Genomic DNA, 11,501 nt, shown 5'->3' on the forward strand with positions numbered 1-11,501 from the left:
TTCATTTGGCTAGCCTCACTGGAATCTGTGCCAAAACACCTCCGCCTAATTTCAGCTATATTTAGACTACTGTTCAGATTTGCTTATGCAGCATGAATTACTGAATTATTTGGGCCACCAGACCACAACCGGACTATTTGTAGCAAAGTTTGTTCCATGTCTGCAGTTAAAAATAATGTTTCCTCTTTTTCTGTCTTTTGGTATATCCTTCCGTTTGTCTTGCTCCCAGACGTCACAGGGTGTGCAGCCCAAGAGGTTCAAAACATTACCAGAGCTTGTGTCGTTGTACCTGCAGCCCAGTCAGGGTCTGGTGACCACTCTGCTTTACGCTGTTGACCGAGAGGAAACCGCCATTCCCGATGACCGTGACTATTCAGGTACTTCTACAAATAGCAGCACAGCGGTGACCTGTGTTGTCATAGTTAATGGTTAAACATCTCCTCCACGGTTGTTAGATGGCGAGGATGAGAAGCCGCCCCTCCCCCCTCGCTCAGCCTCCACCTCTACTCCACCCAGTTCAGACACGCCCACTGACAGGTACACCTTGCATCACTAAATCGACACTATTAAGTCCTCCCTGTGTAGGGTTAATTTCGCGAACAAAAACTAAACAAAAATATTTCCCTCAACACATTTTTCACTCGACAAAGACTAGACAAAAACCTTCATTAATAAACAATAACTGGGACTAAATCAGTACGAAAATGTACTTCACTTAATAAACACTGGACTAAAATCTAAGGACATTTCATTTCATGAACAAAGACGAGACGAAAATTATTTGCTTTTGAAAAATCATGTCTCTGCTAATCTAGTCACTGTGACGCTGTCATGTGACACACAGTGACACAGCCCCTTTCAAATCCGCAGCTAGAGAGTGCAACATTCATAAACAGGAGGAATTATATTTTTTTTTATTTATTTATTTTTTTTTAAATTAAATTATAGTTATAACATAACATTTAGCAACGTTCCAGCAACAATGTTAATCCGATCGGTAACCAATGCTGGCTAACTTACTAGCTCGCAGCATGGAGCCATAGCATCCACTTGTTGATATACTGTGTGTCGAGTTGTTTTTCATCAAAAAAGATGAAAGAAAATTTAATGTGAAATCGTTTTAGATCCGAAATGTTCAACATTATCTGCTGACAATAAATATATATATATATATATATATATATATATATATATATATATATATATATATATTAGGGGTGTTAAAAAAATCGATTCGGCGATATATCGCGATACTACATCGCACGATTCTCGAATCGATTCAATACAAAAAAAATCGATTTTTTTTTTTTTTTTTTTTTTTTTTTTTTTTTTTTTTTTTAAGAGCTCAGAATTGTTCATTCGGTAGTCTTACCGATTCAACGTCTTATCATCATTGCCTTTTTTTTTTGTGTGTGTGTGTGTGAATCGATTTTTAAACTTCCATTTTTAATGGAAAAATATTCAACAAAACGTCTGACTTCGGGTTAGGATTCACACCTTGAGCATGGAAGAATGTTATATGAACGGAACATTAAGCCTTAATATTTTATTTTAATGCTGTTCAAACATGAAACAGATTACAACCTCTATAAGACTGAAATTTCAGATAAATAAATAATACATTTTCATATAAATCTTACACTCTACAAGCTTACTGATTAGTATTTTCTAAATTTGAATGAAAAAAAATCGCAACAATCGACTTAGAAATTCGTATCGGGATTAATCGGTATCGAATCGAATCGTGACCTGTGAATCGTGATACGAATCGAATCGTCAGGTACTAGGCACTTCACACCCCTAATATATATGTATGTGTGTGTACACACGCACACCCCCACCCCCACACACACATGGGTAAAATGAACTAAAATAAAGACTAAATTGCTATATTTATAGTCGACTAAAAGTTGGCTAAATAAAAACAGGATGAGGTTGACTTTGATAAAAACTAACAAGCGTGATTGAAACTGGACTAAAACTGAGACTAAATTTAAAAATGATAACTTCCTGTGCATCCTTTCTGCATAATGAAGGCAAACCACACAGTTGAGAGGCACTTGGATAATAGATGAATCTAGCTGTGATGAAAAGCAGCTGTCATCTGTGTGTACCCACGTGTAAAGACAAATTAGTTTTCTCATGATTGAGCAAGTATATAACCAAGTCAGATTTCCGTTACGATCAGTTATCAACTGACACGCGACGGAATTTGGCCACATGAAAACTGCACTATGGCTTGGAATAGCAACAATTATTTAGTCCAGAGTCACAGTGAGAAAATGATTTTTCTATTGCAGGTTGAAGAAGTTTATATAAAAATTAAATATATATTGGGCTTTTTTTTTTTTTTTGCTTTGCTTTTCTACCACTTATATAATGCAGAGTGTTGACTTATAAGAACAAAAACCTAAAGTTGGACATACAAATCTTTCCATACACACACTTATTTGACATCAATAGTGCCACACACTAAACATTTCAACATTAAGGTACACTTGCAGAAAACATTAAAAGGTGTGAAATATTGCTGCATGCTTTGTACAGGAAAAGGTAGTGGCGTCTGGTCAACTATATAAAAAAATGGAAATTGAAATCCCGTCAACTATTTTGAAATCTCTCAAGACAAAGGATTGTAGTAGTTCAAGAAGTTAAGATAAATGTACAGTACAATCAAAAATTTTACTTTCAAAGAGACATTTTTGTTGCTAGGAACAAATGTTCACTTTTTCATTGCTTTTTCCATTTTAGGCTATTTAACCAACAGGCACATCGAATCTATTTCTTTTTAATGTAACAATACTCTGGCAAATTCAACAAAAGGAAAACTGATGTGTGTGTGTGTGTGTGTGTGTGTGTGTGTGTGTGTGTTCTTGTACATAATACATAGTGAGGACCAAAATACGTCTTTATTTATTTATTTATTTATTTATTTATTCATTTTTTCCTTTCGGACACATTACAGTTTACATCAATCACATCACATCATTTGCAACATTGACATCCGAAAGAAGGGCTGACGGGTAGAAGCCGAAGCTTATTCGAGACCCGTCCCCATCGACCCATTACTATAACGCATCAATCATATACATTATTTAGAATAGTCATTGATTTTTATCGTTATCCATCCCATACTATCCCAGACACTGCTCGCTCAGTTCATCTTGAATGTCCGTGTGTAGAATAGATTGTGGCTAGTCCCAGTCATTTGGCACTGGTGAGTCGGTCCCCAGACGCCACCAGCAAGCCCACCCTGCCAGGCGAGCAGCCAAGGCAAGCGCAATTCTTCTCTTTCACCAGTAGGGTCTTCGCTGACCTCGGATCAGCTTTCACACATGTTGTGCTTTCCAGAAGAGTAGATCGGCTTGCATTCGGCCCATTGCTTTCAAGCAATTTCAGCACTCCATTCTGGTCAGGTAGCACCACTGGTTGCTAGCATGTTGTGGATCTGATGACTCCTGTGCGCTGCCCAGCCTAGCTCACCCAGCAGAGCGGCCCACGCCAGCTGCATTCCAGGAACCAGACCACCAACCCCCATTTTGCGTATTGACAGCAGATTCATTGGAGCCACAATACAGCCTTATCATGTAGCCTTGACTGTTAGAACAAATGTCCAAACGGAATTCGAGCCAGACAATATTTAGATTCAAACGGGAACAGCAATACATGTTATCAATGCAGGTGTATAAACAAGAGTTAGCCTTGGCAAAGTCAGCAAATAATCATATACAACTCCAGCTTTGGGTAATTAGTGATGTTGTTGTTGTTGTTGTGATATTGTGAATTACTGTTGTCTCTCAAGCGCTGCCAATTCCTCAGCTCCTTTCACGATTCGTGTTTTTAGTTGACCAGAGTTATCTTTAGTTTGAATAAAAATTCGGCAGTCTTTTGTCCACGTCCTTTCGATAAGTCCATTCTTTCTCATTTGTCGAGCCTTTTTGGCGATGTCAGCATTTCGTTTGGTGAGGTTTTCGTTGATGTAGACATGTTTCCCACGAAGCTTGTGACGGTCTCTCAGAAGAGCAATCTTTTTCTTTCTGTCAACAAACCTGATCAGAACTGCCGGTGGTCGTGTCCCTCCAGTTGGAAGCGAAAAGCACATCTGAATGTGCGCAGGATCAACAGTTAATCCCAAATCTCTGAGTTGAAGTGTCACTTGCTGTTCCACAGTCTCGTTCCCTGAATATTGGTCAGAATCTTCCGTGCTCGTGCTAGCCGCAGCTCTCAAAGGGCCACGGCGCGGCTTGATCTTGATACCGGTGACTATCACATCGTTGATACGAAGATTTTGTTCCAAATCATCCACTTTTTGTTCAAAGGCAACAATGCGTCGATCTTTTTCCTGTGTCTCTTTCTTCAATTGCTGTATTTCCTGAAGAAGTGGCTCAATGCTCTTCTTCATTTCAAGTAATTCGGCAACCATTCCACTGAGTTTTTTAAGAGAAGATTTTATCTCCTCAATCTCGTCAGCTCTTTTTCCGCCAGGCATTCTGCAACAATGTAGTTAAAAATCCCAATGCAAAAATCAACAAGTAGTTAGATTCACGAGCGAGTGCAGGAGCAAGTACAGATGCGTCCTTCCTCAACAGATGCGTCCTTGAATTGTCCTTTATCCAACAGAATGAGGACATTTTTGTGAAGTGAGGACATTTTGGCCGGTCCTCACTTTGCAAGACCTCTTTTTGAAGGTCAAGACTTGGTTTTAGAGTTTAGGTTTGAATTGGGTTATGGTTGGGGTTAGGGTAAAGGTTAGGTTTAGGCAATCATTTTTGATGGTTGCGGTTAGGGTAAGGCTCTAGGAAATGCATTATGTCAATGGATGTCCTCACAAAGATATATGTACAAGGATGAGTGTTTGTGTGTGTGTGTGTGTGTGTGTGTGTGTGTGTGTTTGTGTGTGGGGGGGGGGGGGGGGGGGGATTTAAAAAAAAAAAGTTTAAGGGGTGGTGCAAAAATCCAAAAATGTAATTGGCTTGTGTGTACATGGCTTGTTAGCAGTGTCTTCTGGGAAAAGTGTGGGAATTGATTGTCCAATGGCTGGAAAACTAAATAAAGCGGTGACATTCCTTTCTGTGGCAGAATTTTCTAAAGAGTGTCCAAAAAGCAACGTTCTTCTTGTGTGTGTGTGTTTTTGTGTTGGTAGTCACGCTTTGGGTTTGCTCTCTGGTAGCGAGGAAGTATATGTAAAAAAAAAAAAAAAGCACTACTGCAGTACTCATACATGCAACTCAACAGTGGTAAAATTTATTTAGTCTTCAACCGCTCTAATAGTATAAAACATTCCAGTATTATAATACATCAAACAATTATCACAGACAAGTATACATTAAACATGACATTGATGAGGTAGGTTACGTTATAAAAATTTAAATCAATATTCATATTCATATTTGAAGTGCCTTCAAGTAACATTTTGTTACACAGTATAAAACTAAATTTGACTTTACGATCTTTGAGATCAAATTTGGCTTGCTTTGTGTTTCAGTGCCCCAACAGCGAATGGCCTGAGCACCATCTCCCACGAGTATCTGAAGGGCAGCTATGCTTTAGATCTTGAGGCTGTCAAACAGGGAGCCTGTTCGCTGCCTCACCTCAACAAGACACTTGTGGCCTCTTGCAAGCGTCTCAATGGGTAAGAGCGATATGCAGTCACACGCTCACACTTTTATCATCACTACAGCACATCGACTCTGAATTCTGTCATGGGGTAATTTGTGATGGGTCGATAAAGTGTGTGTATATGTATATTGAAAGAAATGCTTTCATACTTTTCTCACTGTTGCTGCAAAAGTTAGTGTCCGCTGTATGCTTCAGCACAACTGATTTGTGAACCCCCACCCCCACCCCCCTTTGCCTCACATGAAAAGGGAAGTGGATAAGGTCCTGTCTGGCCTCGAAATCCTGTCAAAAGTATTCGATCAGCAGAGTGCCTTCATGGTCTCAAAGATGATCCAGCAAGTATGTCCTCCTTTCTTTTGTATGTCTATCATCCATTGAATATTTGGTTGGAGCCTGAAAGGTTGAATGAAAATTGAGACAGTTTAATTTGAAAGTGTGTGTATTAATTTATGAGACCATTCCTACAAACATGTTCATTAATTTGCAAAGTATCTTTCCAACCATTGAAATCAGGAGATACACAGTTCCTCTGCTGTTAAGCGGGTGTCACGCGGTCCTTTTTCCCTGTGGGAGAATATAGTGTACTTAGTAAAACAAAAAAGGCATACTGTCATTAAAAGAATGCACCTCAATGAAACAAAATGTTTCTTTGTCTATACTATATTTTTATACTAGTGATGTCAGGCAATTACAATTTTTAATTGTAATTAATCGCATGACTTCAATAGTAAACTCACTATTAATCGCAAATATTATCTGTTCTAAATGTACAATAAACCATTTTTTCCTAAGTTTTCATGCTCTTAACGTGAAAGTGGGGAAAATTTGTTAAACTAATGGAAATATGGCTGCATCTTTTAGTCGTTGATACAGTAATTTCATAATTCATAAAATTGAGCTAGAATAAAAACCGATGCACTATACTGTGAGAAAACGAGTGTGATATTGATTTGTGTTGAGGTCATTTTTCTGCCACTAGATGGCATTATTGCATTTGACATCTCAGTACATTTTTCTTTTAATTTTAAGAGTGATCTAATCTTTAACATGATTTAGCTTGTGAAATTCTGCACATTTTTAAAATTGTAAAATAGAACTCCACAAATATATGCATTATTATTGAATTTATTACTGCTAAATTTTGACATGGACGGGTCTGCTGCGTTGCGACTGAAATTCCCACAGTACAGGCTTTCCAAGTAAGAGGTGTTCATTAATCTCGCGCTAAAAAAAATTGTGGCATTAACGCAACTTTAAATTACCTCAAAATGAATGCACTAATTTTGACACCCCTAGTCTATACTGATAAAGATTTTTGGCTGCATTCAATTCTCTGCTTGTTACCAGGTTGGTTTATGGCCCTTGGAAAAATATGATCACATTGGTATCTCTTGCAGTCAGTGAATCAGGGTGGAGACCAGGAGTTGGAGAACCTTGTGACCAAGCTGGCTATTCTCAAAGACTTGTTGTCATCCATAGAGAAGAAGGTAAACACAGCATGCATTTAGTGCACGTTAGTGTTGGGTTTGAATCCTTGCGCACACACATACACAACAAACTCTTCACCCCAATCTCACTTCCTATCTGGTGTTTCATTTATATAACCAGCATTAGCGGTTCACATTTCTAGGTGTGTGGTATGGTTCAAGATCACTTTCAGAATCATTTTTTGAATTTTATTATTATTAGCCTGGCCAAAAGGGCTCATTCGAGTAAAAACGGTTTGTCAGCCACTTTCAAATGTTTAATAACAAGCAACCACATGATCGTAAAAGACATTTATTGAATTGGAAGTGAGGGGGTTGGTTGTTTTTCTCCTGGAGTAACAATTTACATTTGTGCCTACACTGTGGCCAAATAGTTTATGTTGGTCTGTACATGGGACAAGCTCTCGGACAGGGAAGGAAACCAGCAGAGTGCAATCAACCAAACTACATGTCTCAACCCAAGTGATGCTCCACCTTCTTGGCTACTGTTAGGTCACATCCAGGAAATGGCTAACTGTTTCCTTGTTGACGCCAACATTGTACCTCAGAACAATGCAAAGCCTGTGTGTGCGCTCTCACTTTCATCTTTTTCTTCCACATACTGACTGTATGTATATATTCTATAATGCTCCCCTCAGGCACTGAAAGCTCTTCAGGACATGAGTTTGTCCACCTTGTGCTCCCCTCCTCCTCTCTCCATGCGTCACAGCAAAACCATCCCTGTTCAGCCCTTCGAGGTAATAATCCGTCGGACCACTTTTTGAAACCTCAGGAGGATGTTATTCCCATCGTGATTGCGTGGAGGTACACTCGGTGTCATCCGGAGAGGACATTTCTGCTGCAAATCTGATTTAATGAGAAGTTGCTGTGAAGGGATGTTGCAGACTTGAACTCTTATCAGACTGTTCAGTCATGGTTTGCTCATCACGCAGAAGGAAGTGTTTCCCAGACGAGTCATGTGAGACCAAAGGGATATTTGTAATGCTCTTCTTGTAGCATCGTCTGTGATTTTCACACACCAAATGACATGTAGCACTTTTGTTCTCACACTCACCCAAAACGAGTTTCTAATTATATATCCTAACATTTTATCAACACTATCAAATATGTAGAAAGCTTTGTTACGTTAAGAATGAGAGTTCATCAGAAATAACAGGAATTACCAGAGGGGTTTTGTGTTAAAAAATAAAAAAGTTATGTTATAAACAGAGATGTCTTATTTGAAATATTTAGCACTCAGCCAATTTTCTATTCACTGTGGTGAACTCTTTTCAACAGCTTCCTGTTTGCACAGGAATAGAGATATTTTTGTCACAGTGGGTTCAACATGTGGCATCTGATTCACCCTCTGGGACAACAACAGATTCATTCAAGGTTTTTATATCACATTGAAAATAAACATCTGTTTAAAAATATTTAAGGAAAATTGTAAAACCAATGTTAAAAGCAAACATAACTTCTTAACTTAAGTACCGTAACTTCTGTAGTCTCAATTGAGCAGGATTTTGTGAGCCTTCATCTGAAAGTGCTGTTTAACTCATTCAGTCCCAGTAGTTTTCACTGATGCAATCCCCTTCGTTCCCGGCTGCTTTACTGGATTTCGACTGATTTTGCAAGGCCCACGAAATATTGTTCTATTGCTATAAAAACATGGAACTTACCAGATTAGAGTCTCTTCTTTCATCACAAAAAAATATATTTATATTCGTTTCCTTTTTGCAGCAATTAGCATTAGAATATAGTTAAAGTTTCATCATTATTCACAAATCGTTTTAAAATTCTGGGGAAAATAGCTTGTTGCAACATGGCCCTGGTTGATATTTTATACTCTGCTGCCACCTGCTAGATTTTGAAGTTCAGTTCAATTCAGAGGCTGCATCAAAGCCTTTTGTATGCTCTACCATTAAAAAAATAAAATAAAATAAAGTATAAATACGTCTTTGGGACACTGAATAAATTTAAAATAGAATTTGTATATCCGTCTTTGGGAGCAAATTAGTTAATTAATGAAGATGACAGGGATATTTTATGTGATCATTATTACTGTGGTTTGTTTGTTAATGCTCAGTGTACACAGTGTTGCTTGACAGCTGAGAGTGCGCCACTATGAATTTGTATTTTTTACTTTGTATCTCCCTATTTATGAAATTAGCTACACTTCTTCCTTAACTTCTGTGAACAATAGTGTTTAGTTCTTTTGCACTCACCGCAGGTCAAATTGGATGTCTACCTGGCAGAGCTGACCAAAATAGGGAAGAGTCAGAAGTACACTCTGTCTGTGGATGTGGAAGGAGGTAGACTGGTTGTGATGAAGAAGGTGAAGGACAGCCAGGAAGACTGGACAACTTTCACACATGACAAAAGTAAGCGGCGCACGCCCAAGTTAAGACAAATACACCTGTAATTTACTCCCTGACCTATTTTGGGTTTGTTTCTGTTCCCATCTCTCTCTTTGCCATTTCCTCTCCTCCCATTACTGTCTGTTGACCTCTCAGTCCGTCAGCTGATCAAGTCTCAGCGAGTGCAAAATAAGCTGGGCATTGTTTTTGAGAAGGAAAAGGACAAGAGCCAAAGGAAAGACTTCATATTTGCTAGTGCCAAGGTGTCCGCATGCACACACGTACAAACACAGTGGCGAGACAAAACACCTGCATGTTGACGGTGGCTTTTAAACACATTTGTGTTTCTGTGTGTCTTTTAGAAGAGGGAGGCCTTTTGCCAGCTGCTACAGCTGATGAAAAACAAACATTCCAACCAGGATGAGCCTGACATGATATCTGTCTTCATCGGCACCTGGAACATGGGTGAGACATTTTTGGGGGGATTCTATTTCCTCTACTTCAATAGCCACACTTCATGACTAATAATTCTATGTAATAGTAGAATGATCAAAATTAACTATATGACTGTATTTTTCACATACTGCATCCATTTTAAACTACGTTTAATAATCTGAGCCCTGAATGATTATCTAACATTTAATTATTAATCCACAATTTGTTGTCAGGTTCTGTTCCTGCTCCCAAATCAGTGGCCTCATGGGTGTTATGCCGAGGACTGGGAAAGACTCTGGACGAGATGACCGTCACTATTCCACATGACCTGTATGCATTTGGCACGCAAGAAAACTCTGTTTGCGATCGGGAATGGGTGGAGTCATTACGGGCTATGTTGAAAGAACAAACAGAACTGGATTATAAACCGGTGAGGAAAGCTTGTTGTCATCATCCTTCTATTTTCTAATGGTTTGTTAGCAAGTCAGCAACACAGCACAAACAGCCATTCACACATTGACGATTACTCATTTAGTCAAAAAAAAACAAAAAAAAACTTTTTTTTTTTTTTGGAATGTGGGAGGAAGCACCTGGAGAAAACTCACATAAGAACGGGGAACATGCAAACTCCACACAGAAAATGACATTTTAATATGGAATTTTTTGGAGTGTGAGGCACAAACCACATTTGCTACCTTTTAATGTTTATTTACAAGTATTTTATTTTTTAAATTAATTACTGGTAAGCATAAACAACCACACACATTCTCAATTTATTACCTTTTTGTTTTACTTGCTTTTAGATAGCGGTACAGACCCTGTGGAACATTAAGGTCGCTGTGCTGGTGAAGCCGGAACATGAGAACCGCATCAGCCATGTTGGAATGTCCAGTGTCAAGACTGGCATTGCAAATACACTTGGTAACTTCAATACTTTATCCAAATATCTATACTGCTTTTCCTATTCGGGTAACAGGGAGCTAGCTGTATGCTATGCCAGCTGACTGCGGGCAAAGGGAAGACAATACACTGGACTCAATGTCAAATATTTTGCTAATATTTGGTCTCTGGTTTCTCAGGTAACAAAGGTGCTGTGGGTGTTTCTTTCATGTTCAACGGAACATCTTTTGGTTTTGTGAACTGTCACTTGACTTCAGGAAATGAAAAGATTGCAAGGTAGAATCCCAGCTTCTCGTTTTCCCAATTCTCACTGCTGAACTGTACAAAAGTCACACACTTTTGAATTCTGCGTTTCCTAATGACCCCTGCAGGAGGAACCAAAACTATCTTGACATTTTGCGCCTGCTTTCACTTGGAGACAAACAGCTGAGCTCCTTTGACATTTCTCTGCGCTTCACACATCTTTTCTGGCTGGGAGACCTCAACTACAGGCTTGACATGGACATACAGGTAAAGCAGGACTCAAAAAAACACACTCGTGCCGAGTACCTGTAAACTCGTTTATTCATTATTAGTGTTACTATGTTCGCAGGAGATCCTTAACTACATTAATAGAAAGGAGTTTGATCCGCTGCTTAAGGTGGACCAGCTAAACCTGGAGAGGGAGAAGAACAAAGTATTTTTACGCTTTGGTTTGTATAACTCAGGTCCAAATAAAAAA

General features: G+C 38.8%; 1 protein-coding gene across 1 annotated transcript in view; it reads left to right on the forward strand.

Moving 5' to 3' along the window:
* The window catches only part of inppl1a (inositol polyphosphate phosphatase-like 1a), a 37,905-nt gene that overhangs the window by 10,748 nt on the left and 15,656 nt on the right, over positions 1-11,501 (forward strand). Inside the window, exons 3-16 of the mRNA XM_077540879.1 lie at positions 230-377; positions 456-537; positions 5,486-5,632; positions 5,868-5,958; positions 7,017-7,106; positions 7,745-7,843; positions 9,319-9,469; positions 9,602-9,708; positions 9,808-9,910; positions 10,114-10,310; positions 10,684-10,801; positions 10,960-11,056; positions 11,152-11,290; positions 11,373-11,472. Of these exons, the coding sequence (XP_077397005.1) occupies positions 230-377; positions 456-537; positions 5,486-5,632; positions 5,868-5,958; positions 7,017-7,106; positions 7,745-7,843; positions 9,319-9,469; positions 9,602-9,708; positions 9,808-9,910; positions 10,114-10,310; positions 10,684-10,801; positions 10,960-11,056; positions 11,152-11,290; positions 11,373-11,472 (1,669 nt within the window). The remainder of the gene's footprint in view (positions 1-229; positions 378-455; positions 538-5,485; positions 5,633-5,867; positions 5,959-7,016; positions 7,107-7,744; positions 7,844-9,318; positions 9,470-9,601; positions 9,709-9,807; positions 9,911-10,113; positions 10,311-10,683; positions 10,802-10,959; positions 11,057-11,151; positions 11,291-11,372; positions 11,473-11,501) is intronic.

Source organism: Festucalex cinctus, chromosome 13 (genome assembly GCF_051991245.1).
Source record: "Festucalex cinctus isolate MCC-2025b chromosome 13, RoL_Fcin_1.0, whole genome shotgun sequence".
In the NCBI taxonomy this organism is placed as follows: domain Eukaryota; kingdom Metazoa; phylum Chordata; class Actinopteri; order Syngnathiformes; family Syngnathidae; genus Festucalex; species Festucalex cinctus.